The sequence below is a fragment of the Alligator sinensis genome, unplaced genomic scaffold (genome assembly GCF_000455745.1).
Source record: "Alligator sinensis unplaced genomic scaffold, ASM45574v1 scaffold647_2, whole genome shotgun sequence".
NCBI classification, from domain to species: domain Eukaryota; kingdom Metazoa; phylum Chordata; order Crocodylia; family Alligatoridae; genus Alligator; species Alligator sinensis.
The window spans coordinates 5,256,410-5,280,710 of record NW_005841832.1 but is presented as its reverse complement, the minus strand read 5'-3'; the positions used below and the strand labels follow the sequence as shown (position 1 = coordinate 5,280,710).

At 45.0% G+C, this 24,301-nt stretch overlaps 1 protein-coding gene across 1 annotated transcript in view; it reads left to right on the top strand.

Annotated features, from left to right (window-relative positions):
* Positions 1–2,730: 2,730 nt before the first annotated feature.
* LOC102375328 (putative ferric-chelate reductase 1) overlaps positions 2,731–24,301 on the top strand; it is a 71,570-nt gene continuing 49,999 nt past the window's right edge. The window contains 8 exon segments of the mRNA XM_025197351.1: positions 2,731–2,959; positions 4,854–4,927; positions 10,443–10,641; positions 14,677–14,813; positions 16,198–16,289; positions 16,669–16,753; positions 20,324–20,509; positions 24,276–24,301. The exon segment at positions 24,276–24,301 is cut by the window's right edge and continues 22 nt beyond it. Coding sequence (XP_025053136.1) covers positions 10,443–10,641; positions 14,677–14,813; positions 16,198–16,289; positions 16,669–16,753; positions 20,324–20,509; positions 24,276–24,301 — 725 coding nt within the window. The 5' untranslated portion in view covers positions 2,731–2,959; positions 4,854–4,927.

The following is a 24,301-nucleotide window of genomic DNA, read 5'->3' as shown; positions in this document are numbered from 1 at the left end:
ACACATAGTAAGTCTTAACTATTAGACTGAGATGTCGCAAAATCAGCTCAGATGTCTGTTTATCATACACCAGTATCTCTCCATGCGGATACTCAGCATGCAATAAATCCCAGGTAGTTTACTTCACTTGTAAAGTGGAAACTTTTGAAATCTTTACATGACCAGTATTTAGCTCACTTCATGCCTGGAATGTTTTCCATTTACCAGCAGGAAAGATTTATTGGACCATAAGGGGAAATGTCTCCTTGTGAGGAAGAAATAAAAATAGAAGGGCAGCTTTTCTCCATCTTGCCTGTATCCACAATGCACATAGAAGTTGTGTATGGTACAGGAGGAAGAGAGAATTATTTTCTTCTTCTTGCCATTGCTTTGCTATTTGGGGAAGAGGGGACAAGAAGAGAAAATGCCTTTCATGGTCCTCCCCTGGCCAGAAATTCTGCTGCAGTTGGTAGTCCAACCTCCCTACCCTCAGAAGGCGCATCCCCATGAGTGGGAACACGCGTTTCCCCAGGGACAAACAACAACGGTACAATATGTGCTGGTGCTGCTTGTCCCCAGTGAATGCCTGGGCATGTGCGCTCTAGCGTGAGGCACATTGCCCCAGGTAGGGTAGGGGAGGCTGGAGCCAGCAGCCTTACTTGGGCATCCAGGGGCTGCAGCCACAGCAATCCTGCATCAGGGAATCTGGTCAGTAGCTGGATCATGGCTTCAGTTTCGAGTGGTGCACGCTGTTGCTATGTGCACCACCCTGCTTTTTTTAGGTGTGGGGTTTTTTGACGTGTGCTTGTCTGGATGTGCCCAGAGATGGTGTTAGAGCAGTGGAAGCCATCATACAATTAGGTGGGGCTCAGCTGCTGACTTCCATATTTAATTAGACTCTGGTCATTTTTTATTTACAAACTATTTTTATTTGTAACTACTGAAAATTGTTTCTAGAAAATTTCATCTATTATTCTAAGGTTTATGAAGTGTCTCCAATGAGATCTGTCTGGAAAGAAACTGAAATTAAAGACAAAGTCCCCAACTACAAAAAGAAAAAAAGAATATAAATTATAACATTTTTCTTTACAGAAGTCATACTGACATTTAACAAGCTTCTAGGTATCCCAGTACCCTTCATGCTCTGATACATCTAGACAAGCTTTTGGGTATCTCAACCATGCCCGTAGTTCAATAAAAGATAGCACTCAGAAGAATTCTTGCCTCTTGCAGATCTGGACCATCACAGCAACAATCACTTCAGCAGTACCAGTGACATTGTTTACATCATTGGTTGTTAGTGGTAATGCTAACTTTTAGTTATATCCCCAAAGCTCAGGTAGCTTGCTGGGTAAGAAGACTGGGACCTTGGACCTTTGATGCTTCTAAATTGCTATCAGTCCCTTAGATGGTGAAGAAGCGATTTAGTCAATGCCTGTAAGCACCCAACTTGGTAACATGGTAAATTACTCGGTTTTCAACAAAATTATTGCACTGAAAAAAATTGTGATTTGAAAAATACCTTAGGACCAAAACTTTGTGCTCAGTTCTAGTTACCACTTTATTGTAGTTTTCTAATGAGTACACCATCATAAATCTTTCCCAAGTTCCTAGTGATCTGAAAATAGGTGTCTGAAAATTCTGGTATAGATTATAAATTCATAATCAGTGACATATCAACTGCTACATTTCAAAGGGTTTGCCTAGTTATTTTAATACTGTTTCCAGTTACCATTCACTCAGACCAGAGGTGCTCAACCTCCAATTTATGGGCCAGAACCAGCCTGTAGGGGTCCCCATGGCTCTGCACATTTGGTAGCTGAGGAGTTCCTCAACTGCTGCCGAATTTCTAGGCCCATGGGGAAACCCACATGCAAGTAATATGTTAGAGTGATGTGCAGGTAGGCTGGTCAGAGGTGGTACAGGGCTCAATCTAGCAACACAGGGCCCCAGAAAGGTGGGGTGCAGTCCCAATCTGGCAGCATGGGGAAAGGAGGGAGCAGGGCCCAGACCAGCCCTACATCAGTTATCTGGCCTGCAGCCCCTAAGAACTGAGCACCACTGACTGTACATAATACAGAACAGCAGTTTTCAAGCAGGGAGCTGGGGCACCCTAGGGTGCCACCGGATCACTTGAAAGGTGCTACAAGGTGGGAGGAGATAAGCAGATAAATTAAGCAGCGCAGGCTCAGGCTTGCCCTTCCCTACATGCTTCTCCAGCCCTCTGCAAGGAATTAAGCCCTTCGATATATCCGTTAGTTTTTGGAGCTGGCTGCCTCTCGATTCACAAGCTATGGGGGAGGGGGGCTCCAGTCCAGCGGGGCTGAGAACCACCGATACAGAAACAAGCTCCGCGCTGAGCCCCACACTTGCATCGATTCATATTTGCGTTTACCAGTCTAGTCCATGTAAACTCTTCAAACTCCAATACTGGATCGTCCAAGCAGCAGCTCCCGCTGTGGGCCAGGTGCTAGTGCCTGCATCAAGACCTGGGCAGGCCGGTGCATGCGGGGGAAGGCCTCGCCTGTTACCTGCATGGCTGCGGCGTGGAGGGGCTCCACCCCACAGTCCTCTTGTGGGCAGGGGCCCTTAATCACACACGCTGTATCCCTGTGGGGAGGCTAAAACGTGTGCCTTTTCTGGGGCAAGCAAAGTAGGTGACTCCTACGTCTAGTGCAGCTGGCACGCGGGCGGCTGTTCCCGCCGGCGGGGACGTGAGGTGAGGAAACATCTCCCCTTCTGGTGCGCTGCTTCTTAGCAGCCAGAAGAGGAAACGCGGCCTGGCCTGCAGGCTCCCAGCGCCCCTGGGCCCCCGACTGCGGTCCTGGAGGCGCCTGCGCGGGGCTCAGAGGTGCGCGGCGCCCCCGCCCCGCCCCGCCCCGCCCCGCAGACCGGGGCTGCGCCGAGCTCCCCGCCCCGCACGTCCCGCCCCACCCCGTGTCTGGAACAGCCGCCGCGGAGGGAGGTCGGTCGCTCGCAGGTGAGCCCGGGGGGCGGAAAGCCGGCGGCCGGTGTAATCCGGGCTGGTCAGCCCCGGATCTGATTCGTAACAAGAGACGCGGGCCGGCGGTGGTGCGCTGGCGGGAAGTGGCAAGCCATTCGCCTAGCCGGGATGGCTCCTGGGCAGTGCCATTTGGGAGGCTTCGCAGACACTGGAAGAGGAGAAGGGGCTTGTCCCTCTGGAGGATCTGGGCTTTGCTGTTCCTCAGTGCTCAAATCGGGATCTAACCGGATTTGTTGGCCTCTGGCTCTTGCAGCACATTATATACGCCACACAATTGGCAGGTTCATAGATTGTGAGGCTGGAAGGAACCTCATCGGGTCCAGCCCGGTGCGCCAGGCAGGTGAATGGTGCGATACATTTAGACCCACTGCATGTGCAAAGTAGCAAACGCACACGTCGCTGGGTAATCCAACACCAACGGTTGGATCCAAGGCACGAGGGTGGCCATCATAGAGGACATTCTGGTTTTCTGGTACTCGGTCCTCTATTGATATGAAACCCGATGCCTTTATGTCCTCTTTTTTCTCTTCAAGAAAGTTTGGAGGAAGCTCTCCTCAAGAGAAAAAATAGAGGACATAAAGGCATGGGGTATCATTTCAATAGAGGACAGAGGACAACCGGAGTGTCCTCTATGATGGCCACCCTATGCACAACCCATGCAGTTATGCCTCTTGCCATGCCACACAGGTGACACAGCTGAGAGCCCCTCAGGTGCAAGACCCTCCATCCCAGCTGCGAGAGTTTAACCACCCCTGAGCCCTGGGGAGTCATCCCTTTGGGTACCTGCAACTGGGAGACCTCTGTCAGCTGAGGGGGCTTCCAGCCATAGGGGAGACCATGCTACATTTGCAAATTAAAGTTCAGTAGCAACCAGCTAAAGTTAGTATACTTTTTTGAGGTTTAACTTTATAGCTGATTAGAGCTTTTGTGTTGTGATACCAACAGATTTTTTGGCTGATACCAATTTTTAACAAGCCATACCAGCTGATACCAATCTGATTGCCAATATGCGGCTTGACAGCATGGAGAGCAGTGTCCAGCTGCTAAGTCTTGTGCAGGAAGGGGCAAGGAGGGTGGGGGGGGCAGATTGAGGTCCCCACAGTGAGGAAGGAAGTGGGACTGAGGCAGGGGCAGGCACTGCCCAGCTGGGGCAGAGCAGTGCGCAGGACAGCTGCAGCTTGTCCAGGGGGGTCTCCCAGCATTGCACACATCCTGGGAGGACGTGGGGGGCATGTGCCCACTGGATCTGTGCATGGGGTGAGGGAGGGCTGCCATTGCTGACTGGGCCCAGGGTCAGCACTGAGCTCTTCCCAGTGGAGGGGTTGGGCCAGGCTGCGCTTGGGTCAGGTGGTGGTGGTGCTGGGGGAGGGCTACGGCAAATTTTGGGGTGGCTGTAGTGCCCCTCCCACTGCTGCTGCCACCACCTGAGCACAACCCCCTGCCCAACCCCCCGCCAGGAAGAGCCCAGCACTGTTCCAGCCCACAACGGCAGCCCACATTTGCCCTGTGCATAGATACAAGGGGCACATGTCCCCCATGCCCTCTCAGGGAGTGTGCAGTGGTGGGAGCCATTCCCCCTTCCCCTCACGCCCTGGATGAGCCGTGACTCCATCCTGTGCACTGCCCCGCCCCAGCTGTGCAGAGCCTGCCCCATTGCCAGCCTCCCTCCCTCAACATGGGGGCCTTGGTTTGCTCCCCGCACTCCTTCCCCCATGCCCCTTCCCCCACAGCAGACTTACTAGCTGGACGCTGCTCTCCATGCTGCTGGGCTGTGCTCCTGGTTACCTGCATGCTGTGTATATCAGCGATATTATAGGCCACATCAGCCAAAAAAAGCTGATTGCCAATAATGTCAATTTTCCTTTTATAGATGCCAGTACAATATGGACCGATGTATCAGTGCACCTCTGTGATAACTGCTTTGCCTGTGTAGCTGGTCCTAAGGTAATTGTGTAATTAACCCGTTAATTGCAGGATACCTGAACATGTAGAGGGGAAATGTGTGCAAAGTTATTAGCATGCAATTAACTGGCAAATCCCCCACAATAAATTCAGACTGGTCTCAGGTACAAAGTAATTATCACACCATAAAAATGACTCTCCAACTATAAAAGCCAATCAGCTATAAATTTAGTGCTTGAAAATGTGTAACAACTCCATAGCTGGCTTCTGTCCAACTTTAATTTGAACATGTAGCAGGGCCCTTTGAGGTCTAGGGTTTGCTGCAAGACCAAATGCTCAAAACTGGATCAAACTGGTCAACTGTTTTCAGTGCCGCGGCAGTTTTTCAGTGCCGTGGAGAGCAGGGTGACCGCCCCAGACACAAAAGTGAAGGGGTGCCAATAGGCACTGCCCAGCTGAAGCATGGTGCAGGACAGAGCCATGAGCGGCTTGTTTGCGGGGGTGCGGGGACAGAGGAAGGGCGGCTTCTGCCACTGCGTGCACTCGTGGGCGAGCATGGGGGGGTGTGCGCCCCCTGGATCTCTGCACAGGGCAAGGGTGGGCTGCTGCTGCGGGCTTTGCCCCAGGCACTAAATTTTGTTGCTATGGCACTATCTGTTTTTATTTGTTTGTTTGCTTATTTAAAGCAGCCTTGGTTGGTTATAGCTTATTAAACTTCCAAAGTGACCTAAAATCAAACTTTAATTCTGAGTGAGGGTGTCCACACACAACGTGAATGCAGTGGAATGGAAGCACTTAAAGGGATAATGCAGATAACCTTTGCCTAGTAGCTGTTCCTCACCTCTGCGTTGGCTAGGTGCTTGCCAAAGAAAAAGCAGTAACTATAAATACATATAATTTAATTGGCTTGGCTTTGACCCCAGATGACTTTAGCATAATCAGAACTTAGTGTAAATCCCATGTTATGAGCAGTGTTGCCAAGTCCACTAATAGCGGAATCAGGCTTGTTTTTTTTCAAAGTCACTTAAATTTTTTGGGTTACGAGTTGATAAGCATCCCCACTTTCCTCTTTTTGAAATGGGTTGGGCTTGTTTTTAAAGGCAATGCTGCTATTTTTTTCTCACGAGACTTGTCAGCACTAGTTATGAGCATGAGCACTCCTGTCCTGATTGTTGAGCTGCTGTCTCGGACCTGGTACATTTCAAGCAGGTAAGTGTTTGTGTGCAGCGGACTTGGACTGAGTTTCAGGTTTGTTAAGGAAACCAGGTGAATTTTGCCCTGTTCAAAAACAAATACTTTGCAGGGCATTAAACCTTAAGAAAGGGGAGGTGGGTATGCTTAATAAGTGGTTGGTTGGCTAGTGATCCCAGCTTCACAGCTAGAGACCTCATTCCTGAAAGTTACTGAGCATCTCTTCAAAGATGATGTTTCAGTGGGATTTGAGCATGATCAGGATCACCAAGTTAGAACTGAAGTGTCTTGGTTGGTTGGTTTGTTTGTTTGTTTAGGCCTGTTCCAGAAATAATGGAATAATACAACTTTTCAGTGTGGCAAAGTTCAGTTATAATGGGGAGGAAATGATTTATTTTTAAAACCCTGGTAGGGTGGATAAAGTTCAAGGAGCCAGAAGCAGCTGCAACTTTTCTGATATTTGATTGACCACATGAGTAATTCTGCTACACGTCTTTTATTACTGGCCTTTGAATTTAGCAGTTAAACAGTTACTTTAAATGAACAGTCTAAAGTGCTATAACACATACCAACAATATAATAGATGGTAATGATAGAGCATTTATAAATCGCCACATCCAGGCTGGAGTTACAGGTACAAATACTTGATCAGGATACTTGGAACTCAGCTAGTGAGGGAGATTCTAGCTGTCCCATGCTCCTTGGCTCCAGCAGATTCAGCTCATTAGCAAACAACCCATCTCCAATGTTCTGTTTTTCACTCTCTGTTTAATGGATTCCTGGATATTTGGTCCATGGTTGTACATAAGATCATAATCAAACATGTCATCACCTAATACAGGGTTTTTCAACCTTTTTTAATAAGTGTACCCCCGGCAGTCCCCTTTTAAATAAGTGTACCCCTGGGGGAGGCATGGCGAGCGGGCAAGTGGTGACCAGTGGCAGCGTGGCGTCTGTGTGGCCCTGCTCTCGCCCCACACTGGTCCTGCTCCTGTGAGGCAGTGGCGCAGGGTGACAGCACTTCGTTCCCTGCGTACCCTCTGGGACCTTTCAAAGTACCCCCAGGGGTACACGGTTGACAACCCCTGACCTAATGTTGAGCCCCAGCTCAAGTCTGGGATCGTGCCAATAAAGATACCAGGGGTGAAAGTATAAAGATTTATTGCTAGCAATACAAGGTGCAAGCGGAATAATTTCACGTAACAAGCACACAGATTTTTAATTCTAAGCATCTTTTATACAGGAGTATTGGACCTTCATAAGCATTCTTGTTTGCTAATTGGTTATAAGGGAGTGACGCAAGGAGTTCTTTACTGAGCATGTCTCTATACCTGTGTTTTAGCTGCGTATCTCATTTCCATACATGTATGTTTCATTAGCATACTTTCTCCCCACCTAGGGGTGTGAATCTTAATATTTAAATCAGCTCTTTGCCCTAGTCCTCTGATTCTGCTTTTGTTTTCAAGCCTCCTTTATCTAAGACTGTCTCCTCCTTATCATTGCAGATGGGCATTAGTTACATAACAGAGACTTTTGCTTGGGCTTTGTATAGTGGTTTCTAGGTCGAACCTGACACTAATACATATTGGATTTCCTTAATATACTATAACATGAGTCCTACAAATTTTTTGCTATTCTCTTTAGTAACTGGGATTTCACACAAGGCAAGTTCCAATAAAGCGGGATTACTGGAAACAGGTGGTGGGAAAATCACTGTGGGAGAAAAACTTATAGGGAAAAACTGAGCTCCTGAACGGTATTAGTTGTTAATGGATTGACCTTAAGCTGATGCTGAGTCTTCATGTCTCATTTACATCTCTGTCAACACATGCATGGTATTGTTTCCTTTGACAGTAGAACACTTGGTCATGTTACTGTGCAATGCCTCAGCTATAATGAACCTATTAAAGTTTCCTGCTTTGCTAAGGACTACCTCCTCCCTTCACCATAGGCCTGCACTGCCTATAGCCCTGTGGCAATCAATGACTTGTTTCCTGGTACTGGTTGTGTATGGCTATGGAAGTTTGAGTAGTATACCACCTTCCCATCTCATCTGGCCTCCTCCATGCATACCTGCTGTTTAGGAATTAATAAGCCTGAATGATCTCCCCTTTGCTATTCTGTTGGTCCAATTTATCTTCTATAAAAGTACTTTCAATGTCTTGTCATAAATAGCACAATATTACAATAATAATAAACAGTGTAGTTCCTAGATAGTACTTATCTTCCTAATTTACAGTGTGTAATTTACAAAGAGAGGTGAGTATCATAAATCCATTTTATAGATGGGGATACATGGCTTTTTCTGGGGAGAGACTACACTACGATGAAGAATACATGATGGAGTGTTTTGGTGTCAAGGTTTTGTTGATGGTGAGTTTAGATGGCTGCCTTGCTCTCAAAGGAAGAAACTGTGGCCACAAAGAGACGTTGCATTTGTCCCGGGATAAACCATTTTATCCCGTAACGAAGTGTGATGGTTCAGACATTCAGGTTCGTTGTGCTGGGATAAATCCTAAAAAGGTTCATTGGATAAGAAGTAATAACAGTTTATCCCAGAATATTGCAAAGTACATCTAAATGGCTATCCTAGGATTGCATCATTGAATCAATGGCAGAAAAGCGGCAGTTCATTCAGTCACTCACTAAATCTTGACTGAAGGGGTAATGTGTGTACATGCCAATCCCAGCATGTTTCCATTTGGGATAAACACAGGCACAGTTTGTCCAAGGGCAAATGCAATGTCTGTCCTTAGCCTGTTTGAATTGAGTATATGGTACCAGCTTTGTTTGTCTGATGCTTGGCAGCAGTTTGGAAAAGGAAATGCTGCACATATGGCACATTACAAATTAGCATTTTGATTCAAGACTAGCTAGTCTGATCTGAGAAAGTATAAAATAAGGACGTTTTAAAGATTTTTTTTAATCAATAAGAATTCACTTTTTTTTCTAATGACAAGCATTTTTAGTAAGTGAATGAGCTGACATTCTAGCCTGAAGAATGTTGACACATTAAACAGAGGGGGAAAAATGGATTGGGGCACTTGTGACAGAGTTAAAATTTGTAGGTTGCCTCCAGAGTGTTTCAGAACTAGCGTTGGGACTCTGGTGTATGGATACCTAGGAGGAACTTCAGCACGTGTTCTCGTTAGCTTGCAAAGAGAAGGCATAAAGCTGGTTTGAACAAATGAGGGGTTTATAAGAGTGGTGATTTTGAGCTGCCAGAAGAGAGAGAACCTGTTGATGGGCATGCAAGTGGAAACTAGATGTCAAAAATTCAAACTTATTGGAAAAGTGTGAGTTGGGAAGATAGGCAAAGGAGATTAAAAAAAAATCCCAAAGTATATTCTTTCTGATACAGATGCCATTTTAGGGTCATTTAAATTGTAGTGCAGAGCATACTAAACAAATGGAGCCTTATTGAAAAGAGCTTTAATAGAAGTAAATGTGAGGGGGGTTTTTGTTTTTTGATTTAAACAAGCACAAAAGTTGGTTTTAAATTTCAGGTATAAGGGCAAAAATGGATCAGAAATTTTAAAACGTAGAATAATGAAAGCAATGAGCAAAAAATGGAGGAGGGAAGGGTGCTCTTCAGTAATCAGTCATGCAGTCAGTTGCTTTAGTGAAAAACAGCTTGATCAGAAAGCATATAGTACCTTTTTAAGATTCCTGCTTCCATGAATAAAATGTGTGCTGTAGTCCTTGTTTTCCAAAGAACATTTATATGTAAAACTTAAACTACTTTGTATCAAGAGAAGCACATATTTTAAATTAAGTTTCTTCTCAAATTGAAAAAGGGAGAAAATTGCTTCTTCAAAGAAATGCTAATCTGTATTAGAACTAAGGTGATAGTAAAGTGTTTCAATTGTTTATCTGGCCCCATTTTTCTGGGTCCATTTCAGTTGTTTGCTGGATGTTTTTGGACCAAATTGAGGGACTATTTATTATACTTAGTGTTGCTTGAGCACACATATATAATATGAGGAGTAGTTATCAAGACCACTTTGGAAATGGAATATCTAGTTTATATATAGATCTTGGTTCAACAAATGTATGTATTAGTATCATTTCTTCCTGTATATATTTCCTTTTGAATCAATCATAATTTTAATCTATTAAAATAATCCCTTATGTTTCCCACTTTGTCTTCATTAGGATGAGCAGAAGTCTTATCATTCTACCTTGGGGATATTTGACATATTCAATAATATTTATGTTTTTACTCAATATGAAAATCTTAATTATTTGAATTAGAAAAGAGCGGGCCAGACGTACCCAAAATTCTTACTTACTGCAATGAGAATCTTGATGTACAAGTAGATTTTTAAGTACCTCTGTTTTATAATTGTTTGCTTTTCCCCTGCAGATGGAAGTTTGGGTTTTCTGGCTCTTACTTTTTTGTGGCGTATTTTCTGGAGAAGTTCTTGGTTTTCCAAATGGAGGAGTCACCTCAGCTTGTGATTCTATGCTACCAGGACATGGTAGCTCTGTTCCACAGGCCACCTCAGCACCTTACTATATCTCTGTATCCAACACCTCCTTTGGTCCTGGAGACAAGATCATAGGTAAACCAGAACTGAGTGATTTGGGGTGTTTATAAGTGATCTAAATGAAAATAATTTTTAAAAGATAAGTTATATTGTCCTTTTAAATATTCAGGAAGTTTATTTTATCCCAACCCTGTGAACATATAGTAGTGGATTTGTTTAATATTATTTAAAATCTTGGAGTCCCTGTGGTTCAGTGGTAGAATCCATGTCTACCGCACAGGAGACCTGGGTTTGATTTCCAGACACATACAGCTACAGCCACGGAGGCACCAAACATCTGGACTCAGTCTGGTATTTGGATTCTGTTTCAGTGGCCTAAAGGGAGGATGGAAGGTCTGAGCAGCCTCCACTCCTCCAAAAATTCCTCCCCAGGCATATGCATTGAAGGTCTGGATGGCCTTCATGCATACACCATGATCCAGGAGGATCAACGGTTGCCATTTCTGCATTTGCCATTTCAAATGCAGAAGTTCAGCCTTGTGAACTTCTGCATTTGTATAGATAATAGTTCCTTTGATTCTGAAGACTAAATAATGAAGTTAAAAGTTCAGGTGGGTGTTTCTGGGATTGGTGCCTTCAAGTTTTCTCCTTTGCCTCTTTTGTCAAGTCACCAAAACAGCCAATCCCAGAAGAATAGGGTTGAAATGAACAAAACAAAATTCATTATCCGAAGTAGAGAGACAGAGAGACTCTTGGTTTCATCTTAACGGCTGTTTTTTTTATGCAACGTGCTGCACAAAAACTAAATGTGATGTTGTACTTCATTCAGTGAGAGCAATCTCCTTCAATGGTTTTATATTCTGAATTCCAGCAACACAGGTGCCAGATGAAGTCCTAAGGGTATTCACAGGGGAGTGCCCTCAGTGTTTTTCGTACCATTTGCTGGGTAATAATATGAAAGGATTCCACACCTGTACAAATAAACTAGTTCTTTATTAAGAGAACTGTGTACAGAGATGCTGCAACTTTATCTACCATTGCCAGTTACACATATGCAGCCTGCCTTCTCCAGGTCCTTCTCTCCTACAACCTTATTCCTCCCTCTAATTTCTAAGTATGCTTTCTATCTTTCATTTTAATAATTTGTATTGCTGCATCTTCTCTGCAAGCATTTTCTGTCTTCCTGGAGCCAGGGATTACTAGTATGAAGCTTTAAAGATATAACCTTTACCAAAGGTCCACTGCAGCCTTATAGGTAGGGACCTACTTAAATCACAGTTTTGTGATTTATGCGGAAACCATGAATAACAGCGATCTCTGTGAAAAATGGCATTGGCTGTGATTCCCCAGGAAATCATAAATCCCAGGAAAATAAATAAATAAATAAATAAATAAAAATGCTGGCTCCCCAGCAGTTCTCACTGCTGCTCTGACCCAGCCTTGCAACCTGCCTTGGGAAGGAAGGTACCAGCTGGTGAGGTGGCATGAAGGGCAGCAGCCAAGATGGTGGCTGCCCCCTTGTGCTTCTCTGCCAATCAGTGTCAAGGGGCAAGTCTGCTCAAAGGGCAGCCAGAAGTCAAGATGGTGGCTGCCCCCTCATCCCGAGGGGTGGGGCCACTGTGAAATGACTGCAAAATCAGTTCTTCGGGCTGTAACCAAGCCACAGTAATTGCTTTATCACTGCATGTTAGGCAGGTCTCTATTTACAGGTTTCAAGTAAGCTGCCTTCGAACCAGTCTCTCACTTCTTGTTTGTGGCATTGATATTGATGGGGACCTGCTTTTATTTGGTTGCTGCCTTTGTTCTGTTGGTTTTATTTTGTTGGTGATATATTTTGTAGCACTACAAATGAATGTGTATGCATAGCTTTAGAGTTAGAGTACTTTAGGACTAGTGCTTCAGTTACAATTTCCTTTATTCCTTTGGGTATGCATTTTTGAGTTTCTGACCATTTCCATTCTACATCATTGTATGTTAACTGTCTCAGTGATTAACTGTTTCTGATAAGTGCTCACAGATTCTGGAAAGAAAGTTGATTATTGGGATAAATTGGGGGATTCTCTTCATAACTTTTGATCTCAGGCTTCTGGACGGTCGTGCTTTTTTAAGTCCTCCAAATACCTTTAAAGTACTCTAGAGAATGAGTGCACACATGTACATGACTGAATAAGCACTTAAGATGGCTCAAATCTTTAAAAATGAGGAACGCCCTTGAAGTGCTTCCTGAAATGTTTGTTGGCTCCAGTGGTCCCCCCACATCCCACAGTGGTCTGCTACACACACTGCCAGCAGCATGGGATAGCCACCGAGTTCTTGCTGTCCTGTGTGCTCAGATGCTCTCAGGAACTTCCGTAATCCCTGGCTGGAATGCAGTGATGCTCTATGACTTTGCAGCTGTTTTGAAGTGCTCTATGGCAGGGTTTCTCAACCAGTGGGACATGTCTAGGTAGGACTCAGGTTGGGGTAGCGAAACCGGAAGTGCCATGGTGGGACTTCCTGTTTCGCTTTTACGCACATCAATCCTCTGTGGGGGACACCCTGCTCCCCCACACCTCCGGCCGCTCATTGACCAGTGGGACCAGGATTTTTTGACCTTAGTAGGTGGGACATAAGGTGCAAAAGGTTGAGAACCGCTGCTCTAGGGCATGGGGGCAGAGAGGAAGGTTGATTTATCAGTATGGTGCTGAATTTGAAGTACTTCAGGATTCAATGATCTATTTTGGAAAATATCATATTTTAGCCATTTTTGGAAAAATAAACTTCATTGCTAAACAAGAAAGAAATATTTCTGTACCTCCCTGCCTACTTCAGATATCTGACACCTTCAGGAAAAAGAACAGCCTGATCTGCACATCAAAGAGCAACTCGCACAAAGGGACTTCCACTGAGCCAGGGGAATATACATCCAGCTGCAGCTTCCCGTATGCAAAAAATGAAGTTTATTTTCTACATAAGAGAACTTTACAGTCTTTGATTTCTCATCAGCCTGAAGAAGGGTGTCTGAAAGCTTGAAAAGAGAGAATTTTTTTTGCTATTTTAGTTGGTCTAATAAAAGGTATCGCCTCTGAACCAATGGTTTTGTATTTCACGATTCAATGTACTTACTTCCAGTGCATGTAATTTCATGGCCTCAGCATTAACTGAATGGTCCTCTGAGATCAGTGGATGGCCCTCAGAAGTCAACAGATATCTGACATGGGGGACTTCCATTCTCTTCCACTTTAACTTGTTTGCATTCATATCGCATTTACTAATATTGCACTCCTGGAATATCTTTAGGGTTGTTGTAGCTTGGCATCATGGTCTCGGATTACCTTCTCTTTGATCTCTCCTCCTTTCAACAGTGTTTACGTGTAGGAGTTCCTCTACTGACTTTCAATTTACTTGGGACAAACGTCAAAACCAGTTGATGTTGCTAGGCGTTTGTACCAAGGGATACTTACCAAAAGATGAGGCACAGGTTGTCAAGTGGCTGGTCACCAGAACATGTTCTTAACTTCACAAGCAGCGAATATTATATTCCTCTTTGGAAGTCTTGGCACCCTTATTTACCACACACAAAATTTTCTTTGCCTTGTCACTGCAGAATTGGGTCATAGATGTCCTGTCTTTTGCATCCTGTGTCCGTGATCCTGAATTCTTAATAATGTCTCTGTCCGAGATATTAGCCTGTGTGTTGGCTCTGCACTGGAGCCTGTCATAAGTTAGATCCTTTGCCTGGACAATTACATTGGTCTTGCTGTTTGGATGCATTTCTCTAGGGCTGAATTTCTTTCCCTCAACAACCTCTGCTGTAAGCTGGAATCATGTTTCCCCACAAACAGCCCTGTCTCTAATTAGGGAATCTTTTTTTCTCTCCAAAGATGCCAGAGATCTCAATTCTGTAATATGAATGTCTATTTGCTCTTCTGCTTCTTGGTTTTGGATACAAAAAATCTCTGAGGTGTCATTAAAGCATGCTTCAAATTCTTTTATCCGTTGTTTCAGTCTTTAGTAATATGAAAGTTAATGATGCTATAATTATTTGTTCTCGTGTTATTAGTTAGTGGCATGAAGTAACATGCTTGAGAATAGCAAAATAGTTTAAGTAACATAACATATTTCTCCCAGTGACTCTGCAGGCAAATGACAGCTCTAGCTTTAAAGGATTTTTGCTACAGACACGAACAATCCTTGGAGATGTTGCTGTTGGTACTTTTCACATCATAGATGCAAACACACAAGGTCTTTTGTGTAACAAAATTCTGGTAAGTGGTTTAATTTTTTAAGTTTGTCTGACTCTTATTAAACTATTTTACTTAGATTACAGAAGAAGAATGGAAAACTTCTTATTTCTGCAGTTACTCATGCTATCAAATATAATCTCAGGTTTCTCATGCTTTCCGTGGAGAAGGTGAAGTACAGACAGCTTAAAGACTCTTACTTAGTCAGGCACATATGCATATGCGGGGCCTGGGCCAGTGTGAGCCAGCGCTCAAGGACACGTGTGTAGTGTCTCCTACCTGAGGCCACAGTGGGGCCAAGCCCGCGGAGACCCCCCTGTCCCCAGGCTGCAGCCTGTGACCCGTTCCGCTCCAGTGACACACCTACCTGCGGAGCGCAGACACCAGCCCAAGCTTCCCTGGCTGGAGCCCTGCTTCCTTCTCACTGTTAATCCCTGGGTGGGCAGATCCCCGACTCAGGCTATGCAGATGGGATGGCTGGGGCTGGTGGCAAGTCGGTGTGGGCCAGCAGGAACCATCGTGGCGGCAGAACAGAGAGGCCAGGAGGAGCCGATGCCTTGCCAGGAGCAGCAGGGCCTGGGCTGGCAGGTGGTGTAGAACCAGTTATATTTATTTACATTTAACTCTATGGGGAAAATGGGTTTTGCTTAATGCTCTTTTGCTTAGCGCTCATTTTTTCCAGAACCAATTAAGAAGGCTAAGCGGGGGTTGCCTGTATCAGTAATTTCTCCATCAAGTGTTCTTACATTGTTCTAACTGCCAACTTATGCAAAATTATCCTGGGTTCTGAGACCAAGCTGAGGTCAGGGGTGAGGGGTGTTGGTTTTGTGTTTTTCTTGATAATTCAGATATCCTTAAAATAAACCATGTAATATTTGTTATTTCTATGAAAATGCACGGTTATGTATATAGCTAGTCGTCTTAGTAATCTGGTGTTTTGACCTCCATTCAGATTCAAGGAACTCTTTTCATCTGGGATGCCAGATGAAAAACTTAGAGCACTACTGGAGAATTCAGCTGGCTACTGGGGCAAAGATCTGTGTTGGACACTAATGCAGAATCCTTTTCCTTGGCTGGATGAGAGGATTTTAGTTACTTTCCATCATAACCACTGCTGGCCCTACAGCAATTTAGTGATTTCAGGGGAGATTGCCTGTCCTCTTTTTTGCAGGGTGAATGAAATTATAATTGCGGCTGTGAATGCAAAGTAATAAAACTGCACTGTGCAGAAGGAATAGTTGGCTTGAAATGAAAGGCCAAGTAAAAGCTAATAAAGTCAGTCAGCTCTAACCAGATAATATCCTGGATCGCTGCTTCAATGAGATGAGGACCTCTTGTTGTTTTAAGGGGGAAAGTGCATAGCTTTCTTTTATGTCAGCATTTGGTTTTTTCCCCTTTGTAATTGCAGAATTCTTCTCTGAGTCAAACAAACCCTGAAAGTAAGAAAATTATAAGAGCAATCTGGGTAGCACCAGCAGACATAGGAAATGTTGAATTCAGGTACATTTTTGGTTGCTTTAACATATCAATATTTCATGAAGAAATGGACATGAACTCATTCTGAGTGGTATTATCATGAAAATGTTTTAAGAACTGTCAAGCATTCTTGTACCTTAGAGTACTTATTTAATTTTAAATATATATATATTTTAAGATACATTAGCTAAATGAGAGAGATGCTTCTTAGTCTTATCTTGGCTCATAAGTAGTTTTCCCAGGAGGTATCCTTAAAATGTAATACCACTTTTTATTCCTAAAGGCACATGCTGCTATCTATATGAGCTATTCCATAACAAACACTAACCTATATGTGGTGCATCTCCTGTCTTGTCAGAAAATGTCCCAGAAATGTACTTCACTGATCACTTTTTCTTTCCAGAGCAACTGTTGTTCAGAGTTTGAATGTATTTTGGACTGATGTCAAAAGCCAAACTCTTATATCTTCTAGCCAGCCCCCACCTGTGGTAAGTTTAAGTGCAGTTATGAATGGATTGTTTCATAAACATATGAGTAACCAAGTTAAATAAGCTTCTGAAAAAATAGACTTCATGGTATTTTTTCAAAGATGGCTTGGACTGAAAAGTATTAATGGGACTAAGCTCTATCTCACATTTTGTAATTAAATAAACTGAATTTTACTGACAAGACAGTTTTGGGTGTTGGGGTGGTTTGTTTGTTTTTAATTTTGCTTATGGCCCATTGTAAACAGCCTGATTTTATTATCATTTTTTTCCTCAAATGAGAAATGCAGATATTATAGCACTCCTTTTGAGTTTGGCTACATTTGTCAGTTTTAATTCAAGAAAGCATGATGCTATAGGTGTCTCATAAGGAGTTGATAAGCAAAGTCCAGGATTGAATCCTTCACACCCTATTAGACGTTACTTAGAGCAGTGGTTCTCAACCTTTTTTGTACCAGGACCCATTTGTAAATATCGATGGCCAGTCCTGACCCAGTGCCCCTCACGCCCGACCCACTGTTCCCCTCCCCCAGGACCCAGCTCCCCAGTGTGCGGGCCAGGGCATGAGTGTGTGGGGTGAGGAGGATTTTTTTTGGGGGGGGGGGACCAGGAATTCTGACCGCCTGCAAGGGAAAAGCCAGTTTTCCACATTTTTCTCCCTTAATGGAAATTCCATTTTTAAAGTTTGTTGATCTATTTCTTAAGTTTGTTCCCTTTCATATATTCTTGGAACCCACTTTTGGGTCGCGTCCCATGAGTTGAGAAGCACTGACTTACAGCTAGAGGTTCACTGATACATCGGTCCCATATCGGATCGACACCGATATAAGGAAATTTGACAGTATCGGCAATTGGCTTTTTTTGGCTGATGTGTCCAATACATGCCCTGTGCATGCACGCAGCCACAGCACAACACGCAGATGGCCAGGAGAATAGCCCAGCAGCGTGGAGAGCAGCTGGGTCCAGCTGGTAAGTCTGTTGTGGGGGGGGCGGGAGGAAAGGGAAGGGCCGTGGGAGTACAGATTGAGGCCCCCACAGTGAGGGAGAGAGTGGGGCTGGGGCAGGGGCAGGGACAGGCGCTGCACTGACAGGGCGGGGTGAGGGACAGAGCCTTGTGCAGCTTATCCAGGCAGTGCGGGGAGGAGGGGGCGGCTCTTGGCATTGCAGGCACCCTGGGAGGGCATGGGGGGCATGTGCCCCTGCATCTGCACGTGGAGTAAGGGTGGCTGCCACTGTGGGCTGAGGTTGGAGTAGCGTTGGGCTCTTCCCAGAGGGAGGGCTGGGCTGGGCTGGGCTGTGCTCAGGGTGGGTGGCAGTGGCACTGCGGGGGAGACTACAGTGAATTCTGGGGTGGCTGCAGCCCCTCCTCCCCCCCTCCATAACCCTCCTCACAGTGGCACAGCCACCCGCCCTGAGTGCAGCCTGGCCAAGTCCCCACACTGGGAAGAGCCCAGCGCTGCCCCAGCCCTCCCTGCCCTGTGTACAGATCTAGAGGCAAATGTCCTCCATGCTCCCCCAGGGTATGTGCAGCAGCGAGACCTGCCCCTTCCCCTGCAGCCCCTGGATGAGCCACTTCCATCTCCTTCCCACACCCTGCCCTAGCCCCACTACCTCCCTCACTGCGGGGGCCTTGATTTGCTCCCCGCACACATCTCTTCCCTTCCCCCTTGCCCTTTCCCCAACAATAGACTTACCAGCTGGGCGCTGCTTTCCAAGTTGCCCGGCTGCATATCAGCAGTCAGATTGGTATCAGCTGATATGTCTCATTAAAAATCAGCCATCGGTATGGGCCAAAAAATTTCTGTCAGTGCACCCCTACTTAGAGCACAGATGGGACTTCTCCATCCATCCATTACGGACCACTTTGTGCTGTTAAGTCCTATACAGTTTTCATCATTTTGAGGGTTTGGAAGAAGTATTTTTCAATGGGCTCTTTTGGCACACTCCTTCAGCTGCCCAGTGTGGCGACTTATGTTGAAAAACATTGAAATATTATGCTTTAGTGAGATTGCAGCGTTTTTTAATTGATTTTTTTTCTGTGAAATATTTTGAGGTTTTCACATTTTCAGGAGATGGAAATTCTGTTTTCCAGCCTGCTCTGCTCATTAGCAATCTATAGTAACCAACCAGAACATCTTTTGATTTCAATTTTTTTGAGTAATATTGTTCTTAGCAATATACTTTGCCAGTGTACATGATTCTTTCACGAAGACAAAATTATTAATTTAAAATGGACATTGGCTCTTATTATAGACAAAACTAGGGGAGTTCAAAGCAACAAACTTCCTCAGCCCTTTTTATTCACAGATCAGTGGTTAAGGCAGTCATTCAGGATATAGAAGACTGAGGTTCAAGTTTCTCTGTTGCCTGACAGGTTTTGAACTCACATCTCTTTCCTCCCACAAAAATACCCTAACCACCAGGATATAGTTATTTTAGAACAGAATTTTCTTGGTCTGTCCTGTTGATACACATCAACATTTTAATAAATAATTAAATTATACTATTATTTTAATAAATAATTTAATTATACTATTGCCCAGGTGTCCCACCTCCTGGGTGAGAGTACCCTAACCTCCAGGATTTAGAATCTCTCAAGTTAGCTCAATGAATATTTAATTATCCCATGCAAAGTGGAACAGGAAGGAATGAGAGCATACCTACTGCAGAATACTCTGCTACTTACAATGGTAGTACATTTCACAGGGAGGTGTGAGACATGAACTGAGCCCAGGTCTTCCACACCTTTGGCACATCTACCTGTGAAATGTATTCGCTGCAATAAACTCTGGTGCAGTTCGTGCCAGAGTGTATTGCTGCCAGGCACAGCATTTACATGTGTGCCTGGGACCGCAGCACATTGAGCCAGAGCAGAGCAGCCCCGGCTGGCAGAGGGGCCCAGGGTCAGCCTGCCAGCCTGAGGCTGCTCTGACTAAGCTCAGTGTACTGTGAAGGGGTTGGCTGGGGCACAAGAGTGCCTCAGCCAGCCCCGGTCAGCATATGTATACACATGTATTGCAGTGGAGTAAATACTGCCATAGGATAGTACTTGTATCGGACAGTACTATCCTATGGTAGAGTTAATTATTTTACTGTGCCCTAATAGCACCTCACATGTATGCTGATGCTTTACTGTGGAGCTAATTAGTCTGCTCTGCAGTAAATGTCTCATGTAGATGCACCCTGAGTGCATGTTCTAACCACAGAGAGATTGAATAAGAAGGGGCTGTTTTCCCCACCTTCCTTTTGGACAAGCACCTGAAAATGAAATATTTTATTTTGGGTTAAATTGAGCATTTTGTTCAATGTAAGTGTTTAGCTTCATTTTTAGTTTATCATTTTAATGAAGGAAAAGATCAATTCTTTTAAATTTTTTTTTTTTTTTTTAGCCAAACCAAGATTTCTTCTTTTTTGACAGCTGAATCAAAAAATTAACTCTCACAGTCCTATTTCTAAGGGCTGAGGAGTTGAAAACAAAGTTTTGGTTTCATATATACATAGGAAAACGTGGTCTCATTTAGAAAATACTGCTCAATTAACTTATAATGGCTTTCATGCTGTTGTAATTTCCAGACTTCTGGGCATGTGGGTTGCAGCACAAAGAAGTTCTGTTTCAGCAGCCCTGCTGGGTGTAATTCAGATGACCCAAGCTGTTATTTCATGTCTTCTGAGGCAGAAGGTGGAGATGCTTTTAAATTTGAAATGAGTGGCCTGTCTGATGGATACATATCCATTGGGTTTTCCGATGACATGCAAATGGTAAGATACTGTCACTGAAAACACCTGTGAAAAAGCAATACAGTTATGTTATGGAAATTACAAATACTTTGCACCAAACTGTTCAGTGCTTACAATGAAGTGAATAAGAGGACCTGTGCAGAAAGAAAATTCCATTAGGTTTAGCAAAACTTGCAAAAATATTGATTATTAAAGGCCATGGTACACTAACTGCATGATATTGTTATAATACTACAGTACCATACACCTTGAATCAAATTCCATTTAATTGGCATGGGTTACTAGCTTCAGGTTCTTTTATTGTTTTCTCCCTCTGTTTTTTTACTACTGTTACAAGATTCTGCATGTGCACTCTGCAGTCAATTTGAATGGGATTGTGACGGCGACGGGCCGCCGTCATGGGTACAGGCGGAGGATAGGCAGGACAGGGGGGCAACAACACCCCCTCAAGAAAGCCACGGGCCGGGCTACTCACCCCCGGGAGGGACGGCGGCGGCGGAGCTGGGACCGCAGCAGCAGACGCGGCCGCCATTACGCTGGCTGTTTCCACAGCTGTTCCCGGGGAGCCGTGCGCCCACGCGGGGCAGCCGCAGAGGCTGCCACGGGAAGTTTAAAAGCCCCGACAAACCCCACGGTAAGGGGGAAGCCAGAGGAGGAGAGAGGAGGCGTGCAGCACATTGCTGCCGCTGCGGCTTCCCCAAAGCCAGAGCCTCAGGCAGGCAACTGGGCATCAGTCCAGCGGCTGAGGCGAGAGCCGGAAGCCCCGGTCGGGGCAAGAGGAGTGACTCCCAGCGTTTGCTGGGAGCAGAGCAGCAACTCGGGAAGTTCTCCCATGCCCGATGAGCAGTATTTTTGAGAGCAGGGGAGAGAAGAAAGAAAAGGACCCGAGCTAGCGGCTGGGTCAGGCTGAGACAGAGCCAGGCTGCCGGAGGACGACCGTTGGCCTCAGGAAGGCCTGCCAGAAAGAAGTGCTGCAAGTAGCAGCGGATGACCATCTCATCAACAAGTGACCGGGTGGCGAGTGGATGGGGTATAGGGGTGGCGGAGCCCCGTGGAACATCTGAGGACCCAACCGTGAGTACCCCCCTTTACGTCGGGCAAGCCCCTCTGGCAGAAGATCTCCACTGAACCCCTCCTTCGAATCACTTAACATCCAAGTCGTGGCAGGCGGGACGAGGGGTGGGGGGCTACCAGACGAAGGGCGGTACCGGACGGGAGGCCCACGGACATCACAGGGATATGCAAAATACAATATATTGCCCCCCTATAAGTAAATGATGTCCCTTATTTACTGAATTTTATTATCTCTGCACATATCCTGTGCTGATGATGTAACACTGTATCCTTGATCTGGTAAATTCCAATAAATTTTCCTTTTTTTCTTAATGTATAGTGTTATGAATATCATCTGTAGGTCAAAGATGGTCAGGACAAGACCTAAAAACAGGAACCTAAAAATTAGGCAGCTTAGTAAGACTCCATTTCATCAAAGCACTAGAGCAATGTGGTCAAGTATTTTTGCTCAATTTGGATCCAGTAGACAGGTTTTCAAAAGAGCTGCATTCCATATAGCTCCCACTGAGTTGACTGGGTGCTTAAGTTAAGCACCCAGCTTCTATATATGGATTTAGTCTCTAAATATGAGTTTATGACATTTCTAAATACAGATTTAGGAGCCTAATATTTTTTATATGAAAAGCAAAGGTATCTACAGATGATATAGCTGAATAATAGAGTTTACAGTCCTAGTATAAGACAAGAGACAACAAATAGAAATAGACTGCAGAGTACAAAGAAACAATGGGATAGTATTGTTCAGCAAAGGCAGTGGTCTCAGCACACAAGCAACCTCACTATTGTTAATTTTTTTGTAGGGATCATGAAAAACAAGTCTTCAAGGTAGACAATAACTAAGTGTTGTGAATATTTATAGGGAACTCCTGCCAAAGATGAGAAAAAGCAGAAAGGTTGTAACTTACAAATGTAACAGATGGGCAGTAGCAGATCCAGGATGGCAAAAAAGGTGTGGTGGCAACAAAGAGCTCCCTGATCATGCATCCAATGACTGAATGAATGCCCTCAGTGGCAAACTAGGGGCAAGGGCAGGATGTGGCCATTCCAGTACACCCCCCTTGATCTGCTTCTGTAAACGGATGTTGGAGCCTGCCCTCAGGCTCATTGGAGGCAACAGTCATCATCTCAGTAGATGAGAGATAATAGGTAAGGTAACGGTAGGCTTTGAAGGGCCTTGAAAGTGAACACAAGTAGCTTATGTTTGTGATAGAGAAGGAGAAAGCCTATGGAGAAGGAATGAAAAGAGAGGATTGAAGCAGTGAGCTCTGATTAGATGATCTTTGCAGCAGTATTCTGAATGAGGACGAGTAGAATGGAATTGCCAAGGACAGAGAGATGTTGCAGTACTCGATATGTGAGGTGATTCAAGTTTTGGTTGTTGGCTATCTTAGAGAGGTTAGGGAGAAAATATACAAGGTTTAGATATACAGTAAAAGCTGTGCTATCCGGCATCTTACAAGCCGGCATGCTCTACTAACCAGCATGCCGGCTTGTAAGATAAAGTGAAACCGGAAGTGCCCACCGTGGGCTGCAGCCCCACCCCGTAACCTCCCTCCCAGCAAGCCCAGTCCCTACTGGGAAGAGCCCCGCGTGGCCCCAGCCTGCAGCTGTAGCCCGCCCGCACCCTGCACACAGATCCAGGGGCTCACCTCCACCTCCCACCCCATGCCCTCCCGGGGTGCATGCAGCAGCAGGAGCTGCCCCCCCCCATCCCTGCGCCCCCCCAGATGAGTCACGGCTCCATCCCGCACCATGCCCTGCCTGGGCAGCCCCAGCCCCACTCCCTCCCTCATCACAGAGGCCTTGACTGCTCCCCACATGCACCTTCCCTCCCCCTTCCCCTACCAGCACAACACACTTACCAGCTGGATGCAGCTCTCTACACTGCCAGGCTGTGCTCCTTGCCACTTACATGCTGCGTTGCAGCTGCATGCATGCATGGGGCCTTTATTGGCCAATTATTTGCTACATCAGGCAAAAAAAGTTGATTTCTGATTAATCGATCCGATATTGGATTGGTACCAATATAAAGAAAATTGACTGTATCAGTGTATCTCTAGAAGATTGAGATCTGTTTTAGCCTTGTTAAATTTGAGTTAACACCTGCATAGCCACTAAGAGATATCAGAGTGGATGCAGGATGCAGATCTCTGAGTTATTAGCACAGAAAATATAAATGAATTCATTTTAATGGAGGAGATGGGGTACTAAGGACAGAGAGCTCTGGAATTCCCTAAGAAAAGTTGGACAGTAGATAAGGATCTTTCTAAAGACATGCTGAAGAACCTTACTAGGCAAGAGGAAAAGGGGTCAGGACAGCGTCATGGAACCTAAGGAAGGCCAAGATTTCCATAAGAATAGCGTGGTCAGCAGTGCCCAAAACAGCTCCTGGGTTAAAGGGAATGAGCATATGATACCGCTTCCTAGCCTGCTAGAAGAGCACGTTAGAGATTTGTCAAGAACAGTTTCAGTGGAGCTCAAGGACTGAAGGCTGAAGTAGAAGAGCTTGAATGGAACTGGAGAAGAGAAGCTTCAGAGACTGATTGTAAACAGCTCAACCAAAGAGCTTGGTTTACTACTGTTATGTGGGTTGAGTTCTATGGCCTCGTGCCCTGGAAATCCTCATCAAAATCTGTCAGCTTTGCCTGCATGCGAGTGCAGGATAGAATTCTGTTTGTGCTTTATCACCAACATGGATAAATCTGCTTTTCAGGGGAATGATGACATTTATATTTGCAC